We start from the raw sequence: 27918 nt of genomic DNA, 5'->3' as shown, positions 1-27918 counted from the left end.
AGAAAGGATTTCGCTTTTCACACACAAGTTCCAGCATTGCTCTCCAATACTGTTATCAGATGGGAGGGGTATCATCATCATCATCATCATCATCATCAAAACAAGAGCAGATCGGCTTTCACTGGAAAAGGGGACGGTGAGAGGCCAGGCACCTCTTGTGGCCAGGCTCTCTCTTGTGGAGAGATTTGCTAATTGTATTATTGAGCTAAATCTGATCCTGCCTGCATTGTATAATTCTGATTGTGTGGCTTAGCCCCTATATTCCTGGGGTGCTTTTCTCCTTAAAATGCTTTTAGTGCCTCTGTGTTAAAGTGTAATGAAAACATTCAATAGCTAGACAGGATGGCCTTGCCAGAGAGCACAAGGTCTGCAGTCTGCATCAGGAGATGCTCAAGGTCTACACCAGGAGATGACGCATATATCAGGCACAAGAGGCAAGATAGTCAGGGACTCAAGCCCCCCACTCAAGGCTGCTTGAGGATGCTACTGGGGTAGCATGAGTCAGCATGTGTTTACAAGAAGAACCAGACACAGGAAGATCCTTATATGTACTTGTGATCCCCCTTGTGTTTATAAGGACAGGATATGGATTTTCCTTATATGGACTTGTAACCTGTGACCCCCTTGCGTGCGCACATTTACAGAGGAGGGGGAAGGAGCCCAAGAAGTGTATAAGAATCTTTGCAAATTTGTGTTTCTTTACTCTTGTCGTGAGCTGATCACCAAGAGTCTCTTAAATTTAAGAATTAAATTCTCTCTCTGGATTCAACCCTCGGTGTCGTTGTTGACCGTCTCTGTCCCTGCCTGGGCGCAACTTAAGGACCCTTATCAGCTAATAAGGCTCCACTCTCAGCTGCCGATCTGCTGCAGTGCCTTCTTAATCCAGATGGGATTCCAGCTGTGGCTTCAGAATTAAGGTGCTCATATTTAAACCTCACCTGTGCATAGTCCCTGCCTGCCCTGAATTTGAGCCCATGCTCTCAGTGACCCAAGAGATATTCATGCACCAACCTTTCCACATTGGTTATACAAAGGTTTTTTTACGTGTTGTTCCTGCTTGTGACTTCTTTGTTATGAGTTTCAAAAGTGATATTTGGAAAACTCCCCAGAGCTTTTCAGAAGAAAAAAAATTAAAATTGATTACAATAGTTTTGCTAATGATCAGGGGCAGAGTACACAGCAAAGTCTTGATTCACTCTGCGGCAGGTGTATAGCTGGGGAAAATATGTTTATGAAACACTGCGGTGTGGCTTTGGGCACTCAACTTTCACAGCTCAAATCCCTGAGGTTGGAAGGGATGTTCAATCCTCCACCGCATTAGGAAGGATTCAGATTTACAAAACATGCACTCGTTCTTTATAAATTTTATGAATGTATCAAGCTGTCTCGTAGGAAGTAAAAACACCCCAAAGTTGCCTATAACTTCCTAGAAAGACTCAAGATAGTCTTTCCCAACCCTGTTACTTGAGATACTTTTGGACGAAATAATAATGGGATAAAAATATTGCTTGGGGCACATTCTTCGTATGCAAACAGTTCCTGGGCCAATTTCTCACAGCCCCAGGTAGGCAGGGGCACAGTGTCGGGTGTGTGTGCCAGGGGTGCCATGGCTTCAGGCGCACAATTTTTGAGGGGCCTTTAATTAGGCACCCCCACATAGCCACAATACTTAATTGGGAACCATTGCTTTAAAGGGGTTCAAGACACACACTCGTTTATGCAGCTTCAATATCCTGTTCCTCAAACTGAAACTTGCCTAGAGAAGTGGCTGGGCGTTGCTTTTACCATAACAGAGCTTTGGTCTTAGAATTAAATGAGTGGCTGAGGAACACTGCAGGCACACCCTACATTTAAAGTACATTGGCTTCCCCCAAAGGATCCTGGGAACTCAAGTTTGCTACTTGCAGAGCTACAATGCCCAGCACACGTAGCAAACTACATCTCCCATGATCCTTTGGGGGAAAGCCATGCGCTTTAAATTTATGCCGCTCTGTGCATGGTAAGTGGTTACAGAAGCTGGTCTTCCCTTCCTCCTGCTCATTGCTTAACCTAGGTGACCCCACAAAGTTGTTGTGAATATATGCTGAGAGAACCACCACCCAGATCCATTACAGGAGCAGATTTATTTTTTGGGGGGGGGGAGAGAGGCTTTGTAGAAAGAAATGGTCTGCAGACATTTGAGCGTGAATGGCGAGGGTGAAAGAATTAAAAGAACCAACCACAAAAGTACAAACCTTTTATTGGATCAGTTCATTAAAAGTCACCCCAAGGCCATCATTCACATGCCCTAAACAAAGGAAAAGAGTGAATAGATGTGCTCTTTGTTCTTTAAAAAATGAACAGCTGGATCTGCTTCATTCTCAACTATAAAACAGATTATTGTGATTAATAATAATAATAAAGGAGTGTTCTCTTATGGAATACTAAACCCTGAATTTACTGGGTTCAACCCCCAACCCTCCTCACATCAGGATCCGATTCTCTCGCTGGGAAAAACGAAAATCTCACAGGGGGTTCCTCATCGGCTGAGAAACTCCCTTAAACATATTAAAGTGAATACAAAGATTCGGCCTACAATGTCACACGAGAACCGTCATTTCCATGGGTGGTAGAGTTAGGGGTGAAGAACAGTGGTAGAGGGAAATGTGAAGTGAGGAACAAGAGGCTGGAGGTCAGTGGGCAGGAGGGCCTATGGGGTGAAACATGGCTGCCTCAGGAGGGAAAAGAGAGCTTGGTGTCTCCTTCCACCCAGAAGATGGGGTGAAGGGGCTCCCCCAAGAATGAAGCTGCCTGGAACTTGGCAAGGACAGTGCCACTGTCAGCGTTGGCAAAAGACACCTGCTTCCCGTCGCAGTTCAAGGACACTCGGATTCTCTTCAGCACCTCGCCGTTCATGGGCACAGGTTCTTTGGGCGAGCTGAACATTGCATAGCCGCCTTCCCACTTGCCTATCGCCCAGATCCCTCCTGTGGGGCTAAAGACGCCCCTGCTTCTTCTCCCGTTCCTCCTCACAGAACTCCTGGCCACGCCCACAGCCCAGTCATCCTCACCGACAACCGTGACTACCCAGCAGTGGCGGCCTGTGGTGAATACATTACACCCCAACACATAAGGAAGGAGGTTGGGGACATCACCAGGCCCAGAAAGATCTATAGGGACATCTTGCTTCAGACGTATATCACCATCGGTTAGGGAGTACTGCGGGCTACCCATGTCTGGATCCAAAGTCACGCTTACTAGAAGGCAGAGAGAAGGAGAATGCAAATTATTGCGAAACCAGCAGTCGGGCTGTGAACAATTCATATCCTGAACTAGGGAGAAAAGCGGTCCAGCTGTGGCTGGCTCCAGAGTCTGTCTAAAGAGCACCCTCCACTCCTCATCCTTCGTACAGTGCTATTTTTTTTTCTAGAAAAAGAGGTGACAGAACTCACTGTGAACACTTCCCTTCTCCTCTTAGAATGGCAATGGTGCCCCACCTGAGAGGTGCCAGAACAGAGTTCCAGAGAGTTCCGGCTGAAAAAACAACAGCCTTATGAACAAGTTGGGGGCCCCAGGTCATTGTGCTGCTGTTCGGGGCTGCCTGGCTAATAATTTATCATAGGCCTATACATTGTTCTCTTTTTCTTCATAAAGGTCAACTCAAAGTGACTTGCAAGCAAGAGCAAGCACAAGCTAAAATGCACCAATAATCTATCTTAAAAGAGCAGATCAAACTCAACTAAAAAACAAGCAGAAAATTAAGATCCAGAGGCCTGGGTAAATAATAGTGTATTTTTGCCTGGCAATAGAAAACAGCAATGGCACCATAATGATGGTGTTGATTTGTGACCAATTTCTGCCCAATTTCTGGAATGAGGTACCTGAAGGAGTGTCTCCACCCCCATCGTTCTGCCCGGACACTGAGGTCCAGCGCTGAAGGCCTTCTGGTGGTTCCCTTGCTGCGAGAAGCCAAGTTACAGGGAACCAGGCAGAGGGCCTTCTCAGTAGTGGCACCCGCCCTGTGGAACGCCCTCCGGTCAAATGTCAAAGAGAAAAAGAACTACCAGACTTTTAGAAGACATCTGAAGGCAGCCCTGTTTAGGGAAGCTTTTAATGTTTAATAAATCATTGTATTTTAATGTTCTGTTGTGGGCTGGGTATAAATAAATTATATTATTATTATTATTTAGACTTTTAGAGGACATCTGAAGGCAGCCCTGTTTAGGGAAGCTTTTAATGTTTAATAAAATAAAAAAAATCCTTCAATAGCACCTTAAAGACCAACTAAGTTTATATTTTGGCATGAGCTTTCGTGTGCATGCACACTTATTCAGATAGCACACGAAAGCTCATGCCAAAATATAAACTTAGTTGGTCTTTAAGGTGCTATTGAAGGAATTTTTCTATTTTGCTTCGATTCAGACCAACACGGCTACCTACCTGTAGTGTTTAATAAATTATTGTATTCTTTATTTCTGTTGGAAGCCGCCCAGAGTGGCTGGGGAGATCCAGCCAGATGGGCGGGGTATAAATAATAAATTATTATTATTTATTATTATTATCGTTGCCCTCATTAACAACTTTTAGGAGGAACTCTTTCTAGAGTATTCCTCTTCGGCCCGGCATCTGATGGCTGAAAGGCATTGTTCCCACCAGCCCCCTGTAAATTTGCCCCCCCCCCAATTGGTCTCAAGATGTTTACCTTCCTTCATTTGATATCCAGATACCAGAGCGCCTGGGGAAAGAAAGAACACAGATTAAGCAAAAGCACTTAAGTCATTCAAACAGTTCTCTCTCCACCCACAGCTTCATACTCAGAGTTTTAGCCCATCTGCAATGTGTCCTTGAACTCGTCACAATGCCTCTTGCCTGTGTGGAGGATAGAGAGGCACATGAGAATGGGTGTAGAAACATCTGCAGATGCTGCTCCACCACCTCCTGCTTCCGGCCCCCTCCATCACTGGAATGTGGCCCTCAGGAAGTCATCCAGAAGGAAACCTGGACTGCAAAAGCTTCCCTGACCCTGTCCTAGGTAACAAAATTCCAAAACAAGACCTTAAAAGAAGCCATTTTGCCCACCGTTCTCTGCACAGTGAACTATCGCCCGCTTCTCAAGCAATGCTCAGAATTGCCCATTCATCCTGCCAGGCTCAAGGACTAAAGCAGCAGACACACACTTTTAGAGTACTATGCTATGGGGCCATTTTAACTTTTTTATTTGCCCCATCCCTTCTCTCACCTTTGAATGTTTCTACAGCAGAGTCCAGAAAGAATGTCAAATCATGCCAATCATAGAGTCCCCAATGCTTTACTGGTAGAAAAGCCACTGGACAAGCAAACTCCTCCTCAAATCTGGAATGGGAGATATTTTTTAAAGCAACCAACCTCACAATACAGAAACAGTAAATGGAAAGGAACAAATGACCTCAATCTGGACTACAGTCAGAGACCCAAATTCAATGGGATACTCCTATGCATAGCAGTGAAGCATTCTGGCTCCCCTCTCTCATTAGTAAAGGTAAAGGGACCCCTGACCATTAGGTCCAGTCGCGGACAACTCTGGGGTTACGGCGCTCATCTCGCTTTATTGGCCGAGGGAGACGGCGTACAGCTTCCGGGCCATGTGGCCAGCATGACTAAGCTGCTTCTGGCGAACCAGAGCAGCACACGGAAATGCTGTTTACCTTCCTGCCAGAGTGGTACCTATTTATCTACTTGCACTGACGTGCTTTCAAACTGCTAAGTTGGCAGGAGCTGGGACCGAGCAACGGGAGCTCACCCCGTCGCGGGGATTTGAACCGCCGACCTTCTGGTGGGCAAGCCCTAGGCTCAGTGGCTAGCCTTAACCCACAGCGCCACCCGTGTCCCCCTCTCTCATTACCTGGCCTAAATTACAGCCTCCACTTCCTCTGCTCCAAAGAGAGGCTGTGGGGACAGGGAATAAAGTGTAGGGTTTATTCCAAGGTTTTGGGGAGTCATGGGTGTAGCCAGATTTATTTTGGGGGAGGGTGAGGGCAGGGCAGCCACCTGTCATCAACCTCTCTGTCTAGGACAGGCATCCCCAAACTTCGGCTCTCCAGATGTTTTGGACTACAATTCCCATCATCCCTGACCACTGGTCCTCTTCGCTAGGAATCATGGGAGTTGTAAGCCAAAACATCTGGAGGGCTGCAGTTTGGGGATGCCTGGTCTAGAAGATTCGGAATGAAATTGTCTTGAAAACAGTTGTTTTCCATTCCATTATCTTTTGACCTCAAGTGCTCAGAAAAATCTGTCAAAATCTTTCTACAGTTTCTACTTTTAGTTAAGTTTATTTACAGTGGTACCTCGGGTTACAAACACTTCAGGTTACAAACGCTTCAGGTTACAGACTCCACTAACCCAGAACTTTGTTTCAGGATGAGAACAGAAATTGTGCTCTGGCGGCGCGGCGGCAGCAGGAGGCCCCATTAGCTAAAGTGGTGCTTCAGGTTAAGAACAGTTTCAGGTTAAGAACGGACCTCCGGAACGAATTAAGTTCGTAACCAGACGTACCACTGTATTTATCTGTATTTACCCACTTGTCCCTTCCATGTTGGGCGTGGAGCAGCAGCAGCCGCCAACTGTGTTTGGTACGTTCATCAGAAAACCTCAAGTTTACAGGCAGGGTATGGAGGTAACATGGGGCTGGGACTATGGCTTCTAGAGACCCAAAGGCCATCCAAGCCTAGAACGAGGTGGAAGAAAGGACAGGAACTATCCAACCTGGTCCTGGGACAAGTGTCCATTACAAACCCACAATATTAAGCCAGAACTGCCAACAAGTTTTCTCTGTAGGATGTGTGTTGCTACGGGATCCACTTACTTCTCCAAGGTGCTTTTAACACCCTATAAGAGAGAGGGGGAGGGGGGGGGGAGAGAAAGAGATAGGAGTGGTTCAGTTCCTGCTTCAGGCAATTCTGGAAGATTTCAGAGAGCAATACTCCCTGATTTGACTGCAAATGAAAATCGACATAGAAAACTAATAAAACAATAAATAGCAATAAGCAATAAAGAAACAATACATAGAACATCACAAACACAGCATAAATCATATAGAATAATTAACCAATCAGCAAAACAATTATGATCTGTTAAACAAGGCAGCAGCTAAAAGAAACAACCAAATCATCATAATTAAAGCAATATTCGCATTATATGATTAACTAATCAATACAGCATTTATAATCTATAAAGCAATATTAACAACGTTCACAAAATAGCAGCTGGCGGCAGTCTACTTTGTATGGCGAGGAAGGGAACCTTCGCTTCCAACATTTTGTGGCACAGCAGTGAGATACGTTTCACAAAATTTTAGCCAACCCCAAAACTCTCCAAGCCTATATATTTAGGGAAGCTTTTAATATTTAATGCTGTATTGTTTTAATATTTAATTGAGAGCCACCCAGAGTGGCTGGGGAGACTCAGCCAGATGGGCAGGGTATAAATAATAATATTAATTATTATTATTAATTATTATTATTATTAATTCATCATTTCCTCCCAGGAACTTGGAACAGCATATGTGGGCATTTCTCTCTTATTATCTTAACATCAACCTTGTGAGGCAGGTCAGCATGGGAGATATATGAGGCCCTGTCCAACCCCCAGAAATTTTAATATTATATATTTTTAATGGTTGTAACCTTCCCCAGGGTCCCCATGGTGAAGGAGAGGTAACAAATCTAACAGAAATAAATTAGAAATAAAGTACTCAAAAAGATATCCAGAGGCTCGTCACTAGTTGGCAACAAGAAGAGCCTGAGAATTGCAGAGTAAAAACAGATGTGTTTTTAACAAGCAGTGGAATTCCAAAGTGGTCATCAGGCTGCCTATGGTAAAGTGAATTAACAGTTTTGTACCAGCCCACCCCAAAGAGAAACAGCCCCGCCATTTCGGCCACAGCCTAACCTTCAGGAGCTCATTTGGCGTCTGGTGAGACTTCTCCATCTCCTTGAGAATGCTATCCAGAAGGGAGACACGCTGAAACAGTCTGACCACGTGCCTGTCCCTTCCCTTCACGATGTCCAGCATTATCTCCGCAAGTTGGGCAAGAAGGAGCTTCTCTTGTTGTGCCAGAAACTCGTTTATTTCCTTGAAAGCGGAAGTCATCCTTTGCTTGACTTCTTCTGCCATTTCCTTCAAGAAGCAGCAGGTGGAGATGTGTTGGAGGTGAGGATGTGGGGAAAGAAGCACATCGCAAGACAGGAAGTTGGTCGGCACAGCATTAGGACGCAAGCGGTATGCAAAAGAAATTATTTAAACATAACCAAAGCACACACACACACACACACACACACACACACACAGAGCCCTACAAAAGCCTCTAAGGAAGGAGGGTATGCCTTTTAAAACGATTCACATATATAATAATAATATAGCAGTACCTCGGGCTTCAAACCTAATTCATTCCAGAGGTCCGTTCTTAACCTGAAACAGTTCTTAACCTGAGGCACGCTTTCACTAATAGGGCTTCCTGCCGCCACCGCGCCACTGGCGCATGATTTCCGTTCTCATCCTGGGGCAAAGTTCTTAACCCAAGGTACTACTTCTAGGTTAGTGGAGTTTGTAACCCGAAGTGTTTGTATCCCGAGGTACCACTGTAATAATAAATATATAACTCAACATGCTCCCCAACCCCATAAAATGCATCAGGTTGTACATTAACAGGAATGATTCTTAACAGCCCATCCATATTACCCAGGTACCCAGCATTTTATGTCTTGGGGCCAGCATAAAAGTTGTCTTATTTGTCACCAACAGTACGTTTCTAGGAAAGAACATAGTTCAGGCGGAACTGTTCAGGATAGGTAATATGGTACCCCGCAGATGATGTTGGACTACAGCTCCCATCAGCCCCAGCCAGCATGGCCAATTTTCAATGAAGGGGGGAGGGGAGGTGCAGACCAACAGCATCTGGAGAGCGCAGCATTGGCTCTGGCAAGCTTTCATTCCCAACTTCCAGAAACAAAACACAAAGAAGCCCAGAAATAAAACTACTCAATTTATAATGGGACCAATAAGAATGTGCAAGTCTTTCCTTCCAATAATCCACAAGACCGTTTGAAGAAGCTGAATTCTACTTGTTAGCTTCCCAGTGGAAGCGGCTACCTACTAGCATCAATTGGCTTCGCAGTTCTGTGCTTAACTTGTGTGCCATTATCTCTTCTCTCTCCTTCTTTATAATGCTGGCGTACTGAACGTAACGATCCTGAAAAGAAAGAGCGGGCCTTTTAGAAGTTTTGTTGCAAGTACTAGAGGGCAAGGCCCCAAACCAAAGCAATGACCTTCCAAAAACTAAACCCTGTAAAATTGTCCTCATTCTCAGTTGCTTGCATTTTTAGTCAGTCCTCCTCATTTTGATTTCCTCTTTCAAGGCATTTGCCTCTTCCCCACTCATCTTGCTCCTGGACTCCAATTCATTAGCTTCCCAGTCTCCTATGCCCTCTTCCCAGTCCTCAGCAAACCACACAGTGCTCCCCTTGTCCCTGAGGCCAGGACAAGACTTTCGCCCTAGCCAAGCTGACAACTTCATTAGACACAGAACATAAAAGATGCTTTCAAATGACTCCATATATGATATACCTTTAAAGCACATTCAAATAACTTCCTTCCACCCCACAAAGAATTTTGGGCATTGTAGTTTGTGAAAGGGTTGCTAGGAATTGTAACTCAGTGAGTGGTTAACTACAGTTCCCACAATTCTCTGAGGGGGTTGGAGAGCATGCTTTAAAGGTATAATGCAGGGGTCCCCATACTAAGGCTCGGGGGCCGGATGCGGCACAATTGCCTTCTAAATCCGGCCCGCGGACGGTCCAGGAATCAGCATGCTTTTACATGAGTAGAATGTGTGCTTTTATTTAAAAATGTATTTCTGGGTTATTTGTGGGGCATAGGAATTCGTTCATATTTTTCCCCAAAATATAGTCTGGCCCCCCACAAGTTCTGAGGGACAGTGGACCGGCCCCCTGCTGAAAAAGTTTGCTGACCCCTGGTATGATGTGTACACAGCCTCAGTGAACAAGCTCCCTCCCTATCCAGTCTTTCTCCTCTAGCTCAGCCACCTTTTTTAGAACATGCAAAGATTATTTCTCCCCACCCTGCAAATATCACCTATAGAGGAACCCCACCTTGTATTTTTGTACAGCTTCTGCCACGCCCAGAACAGCTGGAGACTCCATGGATTCAACACATTTCATGCAGAGGAGGGCCTTGTCGCGCGTACAAAAAAGAATCAAGGGCTCCTCATGCCGGCTGCAAATTTCACCCTCTCTTGATGCTTGTCTTGCACACAGCTGCTGGAACAATTCAGTGACTGTGCCCAATTTCATGTTCTGTTTCGGACTCGGCTGAGGATTTTTGCACAGAGGGCAGAGGACTCTCCCGCAAAAATCCTCGCACTTCGCAACGCAGGGATCGCAGAAATTGTGTCCGCAGTCTAAGATCACAGGATCACGGAAAAACGTCTGGCAGACAGAGCAAGCTGTCTCTGAGAGAAGCATGGACCCGATGTTTTCTTTGTCCATGGCTCAATTTTTTTAAAAAAATGTGGTGCAGATTAAAATACAGGATTTGGTTTTTCTTATCCAGCAGAGTTTGGAGACACCTTGACGGAACAAGTTGCAATAGACTCTTCTGTCTTGAACTGCTACAGAGGAATTGCTCCAGTCTGCAATTGGGTGGGGGGGGGGAGAGAGAGAGAGAGAGAGAGTGAGAGAGAGAAGGGGTTGGAGTTATCATCTTGCAATTCCCAAAGGACAACTCCACCTCCACCGTGTCAGGCTCCCAGGGAAGGAAGGGAGGGTGCAATGAAAAGATCAGCAGAAACAGGAGCGGGTGGTACAGGATAACAACCCAGCAGACCTTGCCACTGTTATTTAGTCACCATAACATTCCACTCCCCCAGTTCACTCACATCTCCATCCCCACCCCAAGAATGTAGAATAAAGTGGAGGAGTTTTAAGTGACCAGCGAGCCTAAATCAGCCATAAAACTCACTGTGTGAGCTTGGACCACTCCACCATCTCTCAGCCAGTGGGTTGCTACAGAATAGCATGGAGGAAATGAGACCCACAACTGCAGCCTTGAGCGTGGATACTGAGAAATAAGGAACAAACAACATCCAGCCCACATGCCCCTGTGCATTAGATTCAGGTCATGGCAATTCTCCAGGAGTAATAATAACAAAGTAATATATTGTAGAATTTACTTAAAACGAGACACCCGTACTCTTAGTCCATTATTGTACATCACTACTCTCTATCATGTAGTTGTAGCACATAAACATTCGGCATTAAGGCAAAAGTACCAGCAGCTCTGGGGGGGGGGGGGATCAATCAGCAAAGCACCTGCCTGCCAGATGTTTGGGGCTACAACTCCCAGCTCAGGAATTGTAGTCCAAAATCCAAAACATCTAAAAGATCCAAAACATCTAAAATCCAAAACATCTAAAAACATCTAAAAGAGCATTAGCGTGGTTATAGGACGTTCATACTGCGGGCGGCATCACCCCACATTGTTGTGTTGTTGTTTAGTCGTTTAGTCGTGTCCGACTCTTCGTGACCCCATGGACCAGAGCACGCCAGGCACTCCTGTCTTGCACTGCCTCCCGCAGTTTGGTCAAACTCATGTTCGTAGCTTCGAGAACACTGTCCAACCATCTTGTCCTCTGTCGTCCCCTTCTCCTAGTGCCCTCAATCTTTCCCAACATCAGGGTCTTTTCCAAGGATTCTTCTCTTCTCATGAGGTGGCCAAAGTATTGGAGCCTCAGCTTCACGATCTGTCCTTCCAGGGAGCACTCAGGGCTGATTTCCTTAAGAATGGATAGGTTTGATCTTCTTGCAGTCCATGGGACTCTCAAGAGTCTCCTCCAGCACCATAATTCAAAAGCATCAATTCTTCGGCGATCAGCCTTCTTTATGGTCCAACTCTCACTTCCATACATCACTACTGGGAAAACCATAGCTTTAACTATACGGACCTTTGTCGGCAAGGTGATGTCTCTGCTTTTTAAGATGCTGTCTAGGTTTGTCATTGCTTTTCTCCCAAGAAGCAGGCGTCTTTTAATTTCGTGACTGCTGTCACCATCTGCAGTGATCAAGGAGCCCAAGAAAGTAAAATCTCTCACTGCCTCCATTTCTTCCCCTTCTATTTGGCAGGAGGTGATGGGACCAGTGGCCATGATCTTGGTTTTTTTGATGTTGAGCTTCAGACCATATTTTGCGCTCTCCTCTTTCACCCTCATTAAAAGGTTCTTTAATTCCTCCTCGCTTTCTGCCATCAAGGTTGTGTCATCTGCATATCTGAGGTTGTTGATATTTCTTCCGGCAATCTTAATTCCGGCTTGGGATTCATCTAGTCCAGCCTTTCGCATGATGAATTCTGCATATAAGTTAAATAAGCAGGGAGACAATATACAACCTTGTCGTACTCCTTTCCCAATTTTGAACCAATCAGTTGTTCCATATCCAGTTCTAACTGTAGCTTCTTGTCCCACATAGAGATTTCTCAGGAGACAGATGAGGTGATCAGGCACTCCCATTTCTTTAAGAACTTGCCATAGTTTGCTGTGGTCGACACAGTCAAAGGCTTTTGCATAGTCAATGAAGCAGAAGTAGACGTTTTTCTGGAACTCTCTAGCTTTCTCCATAATCCAGCGCATGTTTGCTATTTGGTCTCTGGTTCCTCTGCCCTTTCGAAATCCAGCTTGCACTTCTGGGAGTTCTCGGTCCACATACTGCCTAAGCCTGCCTTGTAGAATTTTAAGCATAACCTTGCTAGCGTGTGAAATGAGCGCAATTGTGCGGTAGTTGCAGCATTCTTTGGCACTGCCCTTCTTTGGAATTGGGATGTAGACTGATCTTCTCCAATCCTCTGGCCATTGCTGAGTTTTCCAAACTTGCTGGCATATTGGGTGTAGCACCTTAACAGCATCATCTTTTAAAATTTTAAACAGTTCAGCTGGAATATCATCACTTCCACTGGCCTTGTTATTAGCAATGCTTTCTAAGGCCCATTTGACTTCACTCTCCAAGATGTCTGGCTCAAGGTCAGCAACCACACTACCTGAGGTGTACGAGACCTCCATATCTTTCTGGTATAATTCCTCTGTGTATTCTTGCCACCTCTTCTTGATGTCTTCTGCTTCTGTTAGGTCCTTACCATTTTTGTCCTTGATTATGGTAATCTTTGTACGAAATGTTCCTTTCATATCTCCAATTTTCTTGAACAGATCTCTGGTTTTCCCCATTCTATTGTTTTCCTCTATTTCTTTGCATTGCTCATTTAAGAAGACCCTCTTGTCTCTCCTTGCTGTTTTTTGGAAATCTGCATTCAGTTTCCTGTATCTTTCCCTATCTCCCTTGCATTTTGCTTGCCTCCTCTCCTCCGCTATTTGTAAGGCCTCGTTGGACAGCCATTTTGCTTTCTTGCATTTCCTTTTCCTTGGGATGGTTTTCATTGCTGCCTCCTGTATAATGTTACGAGCCTCCATCCATAGTTCTTCAGGCACTCTGTCCACCAAATCTAAATCCTTAAACCTGTTCCTCACTTCCACTGTGTATTCATAAGGGATTTGATTCAGATTGTATCTTACTGGCCCAGTGGTTTTTCCTACTTTCTTCAGTTTAAGCTGGAATTTTGCTATAAGAAGCTGATGATCTGAGTTACAGTCAGCTCCAGGTCTTGTTTTTGCTGACTGTATAGAGCTTCTCCATCTTTGGCTGCAGAGAATATAATCAATCTGATTTCGATGCTGTCCATTTGGTGATATCCATGTGTAGAGTCGTCTCTTGTGTTGTTGGAATAGAGTGTTTGTGATGACCAGCTTGTTCTCTTGACAGAACTCTATTAGCCTTTGCCCTGCTTCATTTTGAACTCCAAGGCCAAACTTGCCAGTTGTTCCTTTTATCTCTTGATTCCCTACTTTAGCATTCCAGTCCCCTGTAATGAGAAGAACATCCTTCTTTGGTGTCATTTCTAGAAGGTGTTGTAGGTCTTCATAGAATTGGTCAATTTCACTTTCTTCAGCACCGGTAGTTGGTGCATAAACTTGGATTACTGTGATGTTAAAAGGTCTGCCTTGGATTCGTATCGAGATCATTCTGTCATTTTTGAGATTGCATCCCATTACAGCTTTTGCCACTCTTTTGTTGACTATGAGGGCCACTCCATTTCTGCTACAGGATTCTTGCCCACAGTAGTAGATATGATAGTCATCCGAACTGAATTCGCCCATTCCCTTCCATTTTAGTTCGCTGATGCCCAGGATGTCGATATTTATTCTTGTCATCTCATTTTTGACCACATCCAGCTTACCTCCACTCATGGTTCTTACATTCCAGGTTCCTATGCAATATTTTTCTTTACAGCATCGGACTTTCCTTTCGCTTCCAGGCATATCCGCAACTGAGCGTCCTTTCGGCTTTGGCCCAGCCGCTTCATCAGCTCTGAATCTACTTGTACTTGTCCTCCGCTCTTCCTCAGTAGCATGTTGGACGCCTTCCGACCTGAGGGGCTCATCTTCCAGCGTCATAACTTTTATATGCCTGTTGTCTTTGTCCATGGAGTTTTCTTGGCAGGGATACTGGAGTGGCTTGCCAGTTCCTTCTCCAGGTGGATCACGTTTAGTCAAAACTCTCCACTATGACCTGTCCATCTTGGGTGGCCCTGCATGGCATAGCTCATAGCTTCTCTGAGTTATTCAAGCCCCTTCGCCACGACAAGGCATTGATCCATGAAGGGGTGGCGCCCAACGTGGGGACCCCACATAGAGGATGCAAATGAAGAATTTGCACTGGGAGTCAGCCTAATTTGTATTGTTGAGCCCGATCGCCCTGTTCGACGCAGATTTACCTGATAGGACAAACGCATAAAATAAAATAAAAATACTTTAAAATGCCACAGCTCAGTTTACCCAGACAAGCAACTCACAGTCAACCCAAACTGGCGCCCTGGAAAGGGGGCTCTCCCGTTCAAAAGCAGCAGAAACCGCAGCCTCCGCAGGGGAAAACTTCGAAGACTTTTGACGAACAAACGCAGGAGCGCAAAGAAATTGCAATCAAGCAAGCATTGCAAACTCTCGCCCGCTTTAAACACAGCGCTGCAATTACCCGCCGGGCGCGCCAAGTAAGAACACCGAACTACAATTCCCAAAAGCTTCTGCAGCACCTGTACTCGCCCGCTTCGCTGGCAGCCGCGCAGAACGGCCTCATGGGAGCTGTAGTCTTTTCTCCGACGCTTCCCTTATTGTAAAGAGAACTCCGCCTCTCGTCTCTCCCTCCGCGCAAAGGGCGGATTCGGCATTTCTGATTGGCCGGGATTGCTAACAGCTGTGTCCAATGGAATCTCCGCTTTTCCTTTCGCTGCTCGCCGCTTCCTCTTTTGCTTTGGAAGGCTCTGCAGAAGCGCAGGGAGAGGCGTTGCACGTGGGAGGCGTTGCAAGCGCTGCGATGCCTCCTCGTGGTTATATCGCTCCGCGTAGCTCAGCTTCATTATATTATAACCTCCTAGCGCTACTGCTTTTTCTACGAAGGTCCACCTGGCTTAGTTTGCATTCATTCACAAGTCCTTTTTTAAAAAAAAGTCGTAGACATGGGCAGATGCAGAATGGGAACGGGGCTCCTTCGCTTTTCAACAGTTTGGAGACAAATCAACAGGTGTATTGTAACTCGACACGCAAATTGCAAATGACGTGGGCTTCAATGTTCCCTCTCTCCTAATTTGCACAGCTGTTCAAGGTGCGGGAGCCCTCTCCTCTTCTGCTGGCCACCAAGTTCAAAATCGCTGTGTTTCCCCCCATTTAATTTTCTGTTCTCGACACTGTTTACTATCCCCATCCCAAATCCGAGCGTAAATGCTCCTGCAATAACTGTGGTTTGCATATCACATAGCTGATGATGCGGATACTAACCCACAAAACTTCATGCTATAACAAACCTGTTGAGATTTAAGGTGATACCTCCCCAGACTCTTTGCTACTTCTCTTAATTTATGGAATAAACTGCTCCTCCCTGCAGTTACCAAAATCTGCCCCACCTTCACCACACTCTTATTTTTGTTTGTAGGATAGTGTCTCTACCAGACTCACTCCAGTGCAGTGGTTCCCAACAGGTGGTCCGGGGACCTCCAGGGGTCCGCGAGCTATGCCAGAGGGGTCCGCAAGATGCTATTAGAATAAAAAATATATTAAATATATTTTGTATGATAACAGATTTTTTGTTTTGGCCGCTTCCTGCATGAGCAGAGTCTAACGCAAAACTAGAATTAGATAGAGGCAGTAGTTCTGCTGTATGCCGTTAGGTGGCGCTTTACGCAAACTGTAGCTTCCGCGAAAAACAACGCTTTGTTTACAAACACTACTGTTTTGCAAAGAAGCAGCGCGCGCATTCTACTAACGCTCACCTCCCCAAGATGCTTTGCGCGCGTCGGCTTCATTTTTGCGCCACTGCGCAGGTACCCTATCTTCTCCATTCCCCTCCCTCCTCCCTGGCGCGTGCTGCCTCTTTGCAAAACAGTAGTGTTTGTAAACAAAGCGTTTTTCGCGGAAGCTACAGTTTGCGTAGTTAAAAATGGACCGTTGGTTAAAAAGTGGTTCGTTAAAACGACAAAGGCCTACAGATGAAGAGGAAGATAATGCATTTGATGTTCAAGCAAGTAAGTCAGTGACTCTCGAACCGATCTTGTCAGTGTCCATTGAACCTAAATCGTTGGCGTCCCTTGAACCGAACCCTTCCAAGATTAGATTAGGAATTAATGGGGGTCCTTGTCACAATAGCGGCTCGATGAGGGGTCCTCGAGAAAATTTTGTTGGGAACCCCTGCTCCAATGCAACTCACAGGAAAAACCTCAACGTGTCATGTTTGTTTGTTAAAAAAAATTAAATACCCAGAGGCAGACTTTGGGGGAGCTGCAATCTGTCACTTTTCCTATAATGCAGAGTTGAGTTGAAAGCTGATCAAAGTTTCCACCAAGAGGAGCAGAACCCAGCTCCATCCCTTTCAGCCCCCTCCCCTCATCTGTTTTTCTCCCTTCTTCCCTTCCCTTCCTTGTGTTTCCACCTGCCCACCACATGGAATTAGGCCAAGGGCTGAATATAGCCTTTGGAATGCAGGTTCCCAACCTTAGAGCACTTATGGGGAACATTTATGCCCATCAGCCCCAGGAAGCATGGTCAAGAGCCTGGGATGATGGCAGCTGCAGTTCAGCAACATGAGGGAAGCCAAAGGTTCCTCGCCTTCCTTAAAGGAAGCAAGATTCAAGGGAAATATGCATCTGCAATCGTTTTTGAGCTTGGAAAAGAAAACAAGGCAGCAATAAGAGAAACAGAAGCCTTTAATACATCTTGGTTTAGCAAAAATCATCCCATAAATACGTTCACTCTTCCACATAAAACCTATGAACAAAAGTTCTCTTTAAAAAGTTAACATGCAGATCATCAGCTTTACTGTTTATTACAGATCTTGCAAAATAACTGTGAAAATATGTGTTTTCACCCCCTTGAAATATAAACAGTGTCAGGATTGGTTAAGGTTTCATTTCAACCCCAGAATCCCCTTCATCGGAGGAGGGAGAAGCCAAATGACCACACTGAATGTAGCCTAGAACAGCCTTTTCCCAACCCTGTAACCCTCCATATTAGAATATAGGGAACTTTTGTCTCCCCCCAGGAGTTGCTGAACTACAACTACCAGCAGCCCCAGCAAGCATAACCAATGGCCAGGGATGACGGGAGTTGTAGTTTAGCAATACCCAGAGGCCCAAAGGTCTACATCTGCTCCAGATGCTTCCAGCTACAACTCTCATCAGTCCCAATCAGCACAGATGGGACTGGTGGGAGTTGCAGTCAAAACATCTGGAAGGCTGGCCTAGAACAGGGTTTTCCAAACATGGTTGCCCAGCTGTTGTTGGACTACAAATCCCATCATACCTAACTAGCAGGACCAGTGGTGTCAGGGATGATGTAGTCCAAAAACAGATGGGAGATCCAAGTTCGGGGGGGGGGGCGGGGCGGGGCTAGCCTAGATCAGCCTCCCAGGGAAGACACGAAAGTGAGTTGCTCGTGTTCTGTGCTCCATCAACCACTGAGTGGCCAAAGTCGTAAGTGTGAAGAAGGTTCTGACTGCCTTAGGGGGGCAGTGTTAGAACGGCTTTATTGGAAACATGAAAGAAGGGGAGGAAGGACTCTCTGGCAACAGTAGTTATTGGGGTCTGGAAAAGCAGGGCTGCATCGTCGGCATCAAAGAAGGCCACGTGCCTCCCATCGCAGTTTAAAGACACTCGGACTTTCTTGAGCTCCCGCACAGAGCTCAGAGGAGGGAAGTCGGGGGGGTTGAAAACCGCATACTGGCTCCCCCGCTTCCCTATTGCCCAGATCCCAACCTTATAGCTTATGGCAGCCACGTCCTTCCTCTTTACGGACTTCCTGGCCACCCCCACGGCCCATTCACCCTCGCTTCCCACAGCGACATCCCAGTAGTTCCTGCCCACAGCAAACTCCTCGCATCCCAGGAGGAAGAGGTTGGCTTCAAACCGCTTCCGGCTCTTGGGCAGCTCTTGAGGTTTGTCCCCCAGCGTCACGCTTTTGTGGTCCTTGGACAGGATGAGCCGGGGATGCGCCGTCTCTGGATCAAAGGCCACGGTCGCTGAAAGAAGATGGCGGAGAGAAATGAGTTACAGTGGTGAGCTTGGAAGGGCTGGGAGGAGAAGCGTACCATTGAAGCAGTAACATCACGATCTCCGATATGTTTTTGGGAAATTGTTTGCTATACATCTAGACACCTCTTAAGATATCACAGCCAAATTCTGCATGATAGTTCCCAAAGTCAAGGAACAGATTTTTGCTGATGGCTGGATACCATTTTGAATTATGATGGTGGACTGAACGCTTCAAAACTGTATGGATTTCAAACAGCAATTTCAAAACTGCATTGAGTTTTGGGTTTGTTAGAGTTACCAAGTAACGTTGGGTATGAGGCTGCAATGGCATGACGAATATAATTTTACACATAGTGTAAGTTTGATTGCCCAGGGCTTATTGGTAGGCCATGGAAACAGACCCAGTCAGACAGGGCAGGGACACTCGAGGTGCACATTTTTAGGCCCCCAATAATTCTTTCTTTTTCTTTACAAGATCTGCTGTTGTGCCAGATCTTAACCTATTACAATATTTGTAAGAATATATTCCAAATATCATTGAATTTGTCCATGGCAAGTCTGTGTTTATATGCAAGTTGTTCATATGTTGCAAGTTTGTACAAGTCTTTAATCCAGGCATCCCCAAACTGCGGCCCTCCAGATGTTTTGGCCTACAACTCCCATGATCCCTAGCTAACAAGACCAGTGGTCGGGGAAGATGGGAATTGTAGTCCAAAACATCTGGAAGGCCGAAGTTTGGGGATGCCTGCTTTAAAACAATCGTAAAAGGGAGCTGCACCCCCCCCCCAATTAATCAGTTTCAGTCTTTTTGCTGTGGTTAGGGCATGGAGAGTCCACTCATATTGTCCTTTCCTTTTAGGCTCCGAGTAATTCTAATTCTGCCTCTATCCTCCTTCCCTGCTGAGATCTACAAGGGAAATACTGATCCCAAGAAGGGGTAAGCTCACAGCCAGTTCCACCCTCTCAAGTGGATGGAAGTAAGAAGACAGGCAAGTAGGTGGTGGCTGAGGGTAGACTGAATTTAGAAGGGCAATCCATTTGCACAAATGAACCAGTCTTCACTGACTGGAACTGACAGAACCTGGAGCCTACCACATCTTGAGGGCTGCAGGCTTACAACATAAAAGCAATACAAAATAAAAACAAAACTTAAGAATATCTCACATTCAAAACCAGACCTGCATAGTGTCCAGAGTGTCAGACTAAGACTGGGATTCAAAACCCAACTTGGCCATGAATCTCACCCCTTGACCGTTGGCCAGTTGCTGTCTCCCTGCCTAACCTACTTCAAAGGGTTGTGGGAATTAAATGAGGGAGGGGGGAAACCATGTCCGCCACCTTACGCTCCTTGAAGGAAAAGGTGGAATGCAAATGCAAGTAATAAAAATTAAAACCAACTCATAAAACAGCAAGCAGATAACCCAACACAGTGCAATCCAACAGCAGTCTACAAAAATATACGCCCTCCTTGTGAGTTTCCTTTGACCCTTCGCACGCAAGTCCCAGAGGTTTACCTTCCTGAAGCGAGGATCTAGACTCCAGAGCATCTGAAGAAGGAAAGGGAAAATACCTTGATCACCACATCACTGCCTTCATCACACAGATCAGTTTCCCTCAGTGTGTTACTTGTCCCCCTCCCCCTTATTTCCGGTGAAGAATTAAAGAGGAAGCTGAGGAGATTTGTGCAGGTGGTGGGGGGAGAATCGTCTTCACAGACCAGCCTTTCTCAGCCTCGAGTCCCCAGACGTTGTTGGACTACAACTCCCATCATCCTCGACCACTGGTCCTGCTAGCTACGGATGATAGGAGTTGTAGTCCAGCAACATCTGGGGAATGCCATAGATCAATACCAAATAGATCGGGGTGGGGAATCTGTGGCTCTGCAGATGTGGCTGGACTCTATTTCCCACCAGGCCCTGCTAGGACAGTCAGTGGTCAAGGATGATGACAGTTGTAGTCCACCCACATCTGCAGGGCCACAGGTTCCCTATCCTGGGATAGACCCAGGCCTTTTTTCAGCTGGAACTCACCAGAACTCAGTTCTGGCACCTCTTAAGTGGGCACCATTGCCATTCTAAGAGACCATGGTGAGTTCTGGTACCTCTTTTTCTAGAAAAATAGCACTGATTAGACCCATCCAAGCGTCTTCGCTTAGGTGGGCAACAGCATCACCTCCCACAGACCAGAGTAGATAAAAATCAATGGTTTTTTATTTATTTATTTAAATCGGATTTTGAAAATAAAATGCTTTGGAGGAACAATCTTTCCAAAGATAGTTTTCTATACAAAGTCCAAAGGAAATAAGGATTTGTTTAAAGTTTTTCATGTGTGCTAAAACTCAGTCTAAGGTGTTTTTTTTTAATTGTTTAACCACATCAGTTGAAAAACATGGATACATGTGCTTTAATGTTATTGTTTCAGTTAAATAAAATGTTTAAATTGTTATCAAGGAAATGATTGTTTTTCTCCTTCCAATAAAAGTCCAGCAGAAAAGTTGTCCAGATATAAACAGTTAACTTATTAATCCTCACAACAGTTTCATAGTTATCTGTCTATGTATTTCTAATAGTATAACCAAACCAGAAATTTTTGATATAACTGTAAAAACTACTGTGAAAATTTATTATTCCAAAAATGAAGCCTTCATCTGGTTGTAAATATTAAGATTATACCAGCAAAAATGAGTCTTTCTGTAAAAAAAAAAAGGATTTAAATCAAGTCTTACGTGATTTTAACTGTGATTTAAATCAATTTGATTTAACTCAAATCCATGGCCAGCATCAAAAAAACCACAAGAGGTTTGCAGCAGTTCTTTCCTTGGCTCCCAGTACGTTTCCGAGCACAATTCAAAGTGTTGATGCTGACCTTTAAAGCCCTAAACAGCCTCGGCCCAGTATACCTGAAGGAGCGTCTCCACCCCCACCGTTCAGCCCGGACACTGAGATCCAGCACCGAGGGCCTTCTGGCAGTTCCCTCATGAGGAGAAGTGAGGTTACAGGGAAGCAGGCTGAGGGCCTTCTCGGTAGTGGCACCCGCCCTGTGGAACGCCCTCCCACCAGATGTCAAAGAGAAAAACAACTACCAGACTTTTAGAAGACACCTGAAGGCAGCCCTGTTTAGGGAAGCTTTTAATGTTTGATAGATTATTGTATTTTAATATTCTGTTGGAAGCCGCCCAGAGTGACTGGGGAAACCCAGCCAGATGGGCGGGGTATAAATAATAAATAATAAATGATAATTATTATTATTAACCTTTGAATTGCTTCATGGCACTCTCCAGAGAGATGTTTGCGTCCGTCACATCCCATATTTCCCACAGCTGCTTTGGCGAAAAAGGGCTCACACACTGAAACGGTGTTGCCTGGTGGAACCTGGAGGGAAACAAACCAGGGCTGAACCCGCTATCCGTATCTCCCAGAGACAACAGAGATTCAATGGAAAACTAGGCAGCAAGCAGGGACGGCTCCGCCACTCAGAACATTGGGGGACATGCCATGCTTGCAGGATCAGGCCAAAGACCCATCTAGTCTGCCCCTCTGTTCCCACAGTGGTTGACCTATGGGAAGCCTGCAAGCAGGACCCGAGCACAGCAGCCACTCTTTGCCCTCGGTGATTCCCAGGACCAGGCCCCTAGGCAGGATCGGTCTTTGGTTGTGATGAGCTCCACTTACTTCTCCATGGTGCTCCCAGCATCCTAGAAGGGAGAGAGCAAAAGAAGAAATTGGAGCCTGATGCACGCCCTTTGGGAAAAAAAACCCCTTCTAGCTATGCTTGTGCCCATCAGTGGGCCATCTGTTTAGCAGAAGCCATCAAAAAAGACTGGTGGAAAGGTGTGTTTTAACCCAACACAGGCAACTGTAAAAAAATTCCTTCAGTAGCACCTTAAAGACCAACTAAGTTTTTATTTTGGTGTGAGCTTTCGTGTGCATGCACACTTCCTCAGATACTCTTGAAACAGAAGCGTCAGACCCCTATGTATATACAGAGGGTGGGGGTGGGTGGGGGAGAATGGGTGATGGGCTGATGAGAGTGGTAAACCTGTAGATGGCTGTTAACGACTGCTGATGGCTGCAATTGGTCCTGCGGGGGGGGGGGGGGAAGCAAGGGCTGAGGCGCTAAAGAAAGCTTGATCATGCATAATGAGATAAGAATCCTATGTCTTTATTCATCCCAGGACATTCTATACAAGATCTCAAAGCAGCTGTTTTATTACAGAAAAAAATTCAGGAACAGACTGGAAAGAGAAATTGCTGAATTGGAACTCATTACCAAGCTTAAAACCATGGAGCCACCTGGGATGAATAAAGACACAGGATTCTTATCTCATTATGCATGATCAAGCTTTCTTTAGCGCCTCAGCCCTTGCTTATTTTTGTTTCGACTCAGACCAACACGGCTACCTACCTGTAACTAGAACAGGCAATTATGTGTGACTTGAGAACACTGGACAAAGCAGCTAGTGCTTCGTGCTACCCAAACCTTTCAAAATTGGTCACTATCATAGCAGCATATAATTGGGGACACTCTCCCCCCCAATGCATCCGCATCCTCACAACAACCCTCAGAGGTAGGCAGATTTAAATTTCTTATCCCCTCACAGAGCTGCAGTTCACAGGGTGATCAATCCATCCCTCTCCCAAGGGAACTCTAGGAACAGAAGGTGAGGGGGATAGGGGTATCCTCATAGCTCTCAGCACCCTTAAACTACAGCTCCCACAAGTCTTTGGGGGGAGCCATGGCTGTTTACAGTGGTATCAGAGGGCTCTAAATGTATGGTGTGGGTGCCGCCTAAGGAAAGGGTGCATGAAGGTTTGGGTACCAGACTGCCCTTGGGGGGGGGGGAGCCTTGTCTATTTCTTGCCACTTCCGCCTTACCTGCAGGAGTTCACTCACTGACTGGCAGAACTTCTTCTCCAGCTCCCGGATGAGGATTTCGCAAGAGGAGACTTCCCGAAAAAGCTTGCTCATGTGATTGTCTCTCCTCGTTACGATCTCCTTCAGTATGTCTCGGAGCTTGCCAACCACAGTGTGCTCTTCGGATAACAGGAACTGGCGCAGATCGTCGAACTTGGACACTGTTTCTTGCACCAACCTCTCTGACAGTTTCTTCAATAAGCCGATGGAAAGAGAGCAGGGAAAGGGGGGGGGTCAGAGGAGGCAGGAATAAGGTCGGTCCTGGCAACAGTAGGATACTAATTATATAGAAAAGGACATTTAATGGCCAGGAGCTGGAATCAGGCATAGGTCAGCAATACAGTGGTACCTTGGTTTTCAAACTTAATCCGTTCTGGAAGTCCGTTCCAAAACCAAGGCATGCTTTCCCATAGAAAGTAATGCAAAATGGATTAATCTGTTCCAGACTTTTAAAAACAACCCCTAAAACAGCAATTTAACATGAATTTTACTATCTAATGAGACCATTGATCCATAAAATGAAAGCAATAAACAATGTACTGCAGTCACACAATCCATCCATCAGTAGCTGAACTGCGTTCCACACAGTCACAAAAAAGAGCCGCAAAAACAAATAGCAAAATAAATAGTAAAAACAGACAGATCTCAGCATAACACACTCAAAACGAAAGCGTGGCACTCAAATCGGAAGTGTAACACTCCGAACGAAGCATGTTCGGTTTCTGAAAAAAGTTCGCAAACCAGCAGTGGCGGAGCTTCATGCTCCGGCACTGGGGGCAGAGAGCAGGCGGGGCCGGGGCTGGCGCGCGTTCTGGGGGAGTGGTGCGCATTCTGGGGGTGTGGCCTGCCGCCTGCAGGGGCAGGGCACCCTCGGGATCGCACTGCCCAGGGCGGAGCGCCCCTATCGCCCCCCCTTCCTACGCCCCTGCAAACCAGAACACTTACTTCCGGGTTTGCAGTGTTTTGGTTCCAAGTTGTTTGAGTACCAAGGCGTTTGAGAACCAAGGTACCACTGTAAAACAACAAAGAAGCCAAGACTTCCCCAGCAGCCTAAGGCTCCTATTATCTTGTATCTTGTTGCTCCGCCCTCTTCATTTCTCTGCATGTTCTAGGAGACCAGGGGGTAGTGGAGCTGGTTCCAGCAGGAGGAGGAGACTCCCAGGATTCTTCAGCAGCCTGCCTCATCCCTGTCTCCTGCCCCCTCTCCTCTCCTGCCTCCGATTCTGGACTGCTCTCTGCCAAAGCCTCTTCCTGCTCACTAAACCCTGTTGCCTCTTCCACTTCCGACACCTCCTCCTCCCAGTCAGCTCCCTCTGACCACTCACCATTGTCCCACCACCGATCTCCTGGCTCTGAGCACTATTCCCTTGGGGGGTTCCCCAACCAGTGCCTCCCATCACTCCTCTGCATTCAGCCAGTCTGTGACATTAACAAGATTAAGCATCAAGGCTAGCCATAGCTGCCAAGTTATCCCTTTTTTAAAGGGATTTTCCCTGATGCTGAATAGGCTTCCTCGCGAGAAAAGGGAAAACTTGGCAGCTATGAGGCTAGCCCAAGGCATTTTGCCGCCTGAAGTCCAGGACAAAATGGCACCCGGCCCCCATTCCATGGGTAGACGATGAACCATATAGGCAGATGAATCTTAATTCGGCAATGGCAATGGGGGCGGCATCCTCCACTATGCTGAGGGCAGCAGGCCAGCTTAGGGGGTGCCCAGCTCTATCCTCCCTACTCTTTGCTGTTGCTTCTCACTCCCCAGCATCTGCTGCCTCTTTTGCCTAACAACAGAGCTTGCCCTGTTAAGAACGGAGGGGTGTTCAAAACAAACAGCCTCATACACTCTCACGTTAACCATTATAAGCAATTCTTGAAGGGAGAATAATGTTATTAACCACCATGCTTCAAATGGGGAAAGGGAGGAGGTTGATCATAAAGCTGAAGGTCATCCCGTTGAGCTCGCAGCTCAAACCCTTAACCACCGTGACTGCTACGACCAATTCTCATAGGGCTTCACTCAGCATTACAGAGGACAGGCAGGCACCTACATCAATGAAGCAGGGAAACACAGTGTGGAAAGCCATCAGTTATGTGAGTCATTAACTAATAATTTTACAACGAGATGGATAAGAGGCATTGACTGTTGTCAGTTCCCCAGCTCTTAAAACCGGTGATTCATCCCTAAGACAGAGGTTCCCAGCTCCAGTCTTTAGTTTACACCAAACTCAACCTGATGCCTTTGAACTGCAACTTCTGCGAGCCCCACCTAACACAGGGGTACTGGCAGAGACTGATATCACAAACAAGGTGTTGGGTTTTTTATTTATCAGATTTCCTTCAGAGAGGATGACCCCAGATTAAATTGGGGGGTGGGGGAAAAGGGTGGCATTTTTACAACAACAATGTAGTGCAGTAGCTGTGAAAAGTTTGCTCACACTTTGGAGTTTGCATGAGAAATGCTCATCCCACAAGAAGGACAGAAAAACCTGGTTTTGCATGCAATAGGGAAAGAGTTTCCAAAAAGGGATCTCCAACTTGGAGGTTATTTTATGTGCTCCTTTGTTGGCAATTACACTTTTTTTTTAAAAAAGTGCTACTTGCAGACTTGCCAGTAACAGTGACACTTACAAGCAGGGTTTGAGTTTGTTTTTCTGCAGCTGATCTACACTCCAGAATTGTGTCTACCCGGTTCTCTAGAGCATTAATGCAGTTGACTACGCGATCCTGAAAAGAAAAAACAAGCATGCTTTAGTAGAGTAGGTAAAGGTAAAGGTAAAGGGGCCCCTGACCATCAGGTCCAGTCGTGTCCGACTCTGGGGTTGCGGTGCTCATCTCGCTCTATAGGCCGAGGGAGCCGGCGTTTGTCCGCAGACAGCTTCCGGGTCATGTGGCCAGCATGACAAAGCTGCTTCTGGCGAACCAGAGCAGCGCACGGAAACGCCGTTTACCTTCCCGCCGGAGCGGTCCCTATTTATCTACTTGCACTTTGATGTGCTTTCGAACTGCTAGGTGGGCAGGAGCTGGGACCGAGCAACAGGAGCTCACCCCGTTGCAGGGATTCAAACCGCCGACCTTCTGATCAGCAAGCCCTAGACTCTGTGGTTTAACCCACAGCGCCACCTGGGTCCCTAGTAGAGTATGTAATAAAGTTAAAAAACATTCTAAGCTCAAAGCATTCTCTCAACCAGTGATCCCAGGCCTGCCATGAACAGGGACCTTCGGACACCAAATGCCTGAGTAAGCAGGAATGTTTTTTAAATTCCTCCTGTAAATCAACAATATGCATTCATTATTCCCAACCCAGTCCTAGAAACAAAGGCCTCTCCCACCTTGGTCTCTTGGGCAGCTTGCTCCATGGGAACTACGTCGTGAGCCTTGTGCTCTGCGGATTCGACACATGCTGAGCAGACTAGGGCTTGGTCAGTCTTACAGAAAGATGTGGGAGGCTCGGAGTGCCTGTAGCAGGTTATCTCCCCTCCTTTTGCTTGTTTTGCTCGATCTCTGAGGAATCCAGCCAAGTTTTCCAGCGGCTTGTTCGTAATGAGCTTGTCAGGCTCAACTACCCATCTGCACTCAGGGCAGCTCCGATCACGCACAAAGTCTTTCCAGTACTTGATAACACAGTGGTGGCAGAAATTGTGCCCACAGTCTAGAATCACTGGGTCAGTGAAATATTCCAAGCAAATGGAGCAAGTCACTTCCACCTCAAACATCTTCAGGGTATCCTCAGCAGCCATTGCTCGATACAACAATTTTTATTTTTAAGTTGAATTTAAGTTTCCTTCTCCCCAAAAGGTGCAAAAGCCCTTGGCTTGAGGTTTTAGAGGGAACTCCTTTTATCTGAACTGCTGCTGAAGTTGTGTGCAACGGACAACAGCAGTCTGGGGAAGGAAAGAGAGAAATTACCTTAGATAAGGATTACCACCTTCTAACTAAATTGTGCATTCAAAATGTAGCAAAGTTTGGTTTGGGACTAGCCATTAAAACATATACATTTATCTATCATTGTTCTTGCCAGTACATACCCAGCTTCCTGACTATGGGCACTCAGTTGCAAAAGGCAAGCACTCTGCACATGTTCAAGAAGACTAATTTGTAGCTGTTAGTATTTCCCTGGACTGAGCAGGAAACACTTTAGGGCGAAGCCTCAGGTACACACAGAAAGAAAAGAAGTATTATTTGTGTACCACAGAACTGTCGAGTTGGAAGGGACCCCGAAGGAAGGTTATTTAAGTCCAACCCCCTGTGATTGGGAAATATCTTGCCAAACGACCCTAAGATTAAATATCTTTACGGACTGAGCTACTCTCATCAAGGGGGAGGAAACAACAGCCGCTTCAGAGAGAGAGGTAAAAT

At 46.1% G+C, this 27918-nt stretch overlaps 2 protein-coding genes across 2 annotated transcripts; both read right to left on the bottom strand.

Moving 5' to 3' along the window:
* Window positions 1–2267: 2267 nt before the first annotated feature.
* Window positions 2268–4710, bottom strand: LOC118080129 (butyrophilin subfamily 1 member A1-like). Its single transcript, XM_060270816.1, has 2 exons — window positions 4682–4710; window positions 2268–3236 (listed from the first exon to the last, which is right to left on the bottom strand). The coding sequence occupies exons 1-2, from the start codon at window positions 4689–4691 to the stop codon at window positions 2713–2715; spliced, it is 534 nt and encodes a 177-aa protein (XP_060126799.1). The 5' UTR covers window positions 4692–4710; the 3' UTR covers window positions 2268–2712.
* A 13410-nt stretch (window positions 4711–18120) lies between these two features.
* Window positions 18121–27299, bottom strand: LOC118080128 (E3 ubiquitin-protein ligase TRIM39-like). The gene is made up of 7 exons (XM_060270990.1): window positions 26892–27299; window positions 26191–26286; window positions 23527–23757; window positions 22323–22345; window positions 21904–22022; window positions 20166–20198; window positions 18121–18638 (listed from the first exon to the last, which is right to left on the bottom strand). The coding sequence occupies exons 1-7, from the start codon at window positions 27297–27299 to the stop codon at window positions 18121–18123; spliced, it is 1428 nt and encodes a 475-aa protein (XP_060126973.1).
* Between the last annotated feature and the right edge of the window lie 619 nt (window positions 27300–27918).

This window comes from Zootoca vivipara, chromosome 2 (genome assembly GCF_963506605.1).
Source record: "Zootoca vivipara chromosome 2, rZooViv1.1, whole genome shotgun sequence".
Lineage (NCBI taxonomy): Eukaryota > Metazoa > Chordata > Lepidosauria > Squamata > Lacertidae > Zootoca > Zootoca vivipara.
The sequence above is the reverse complement of the archived record's forward strand: the minus strand, read 5'-3'. Positions and strand labels throughout refer to the sequence as shown.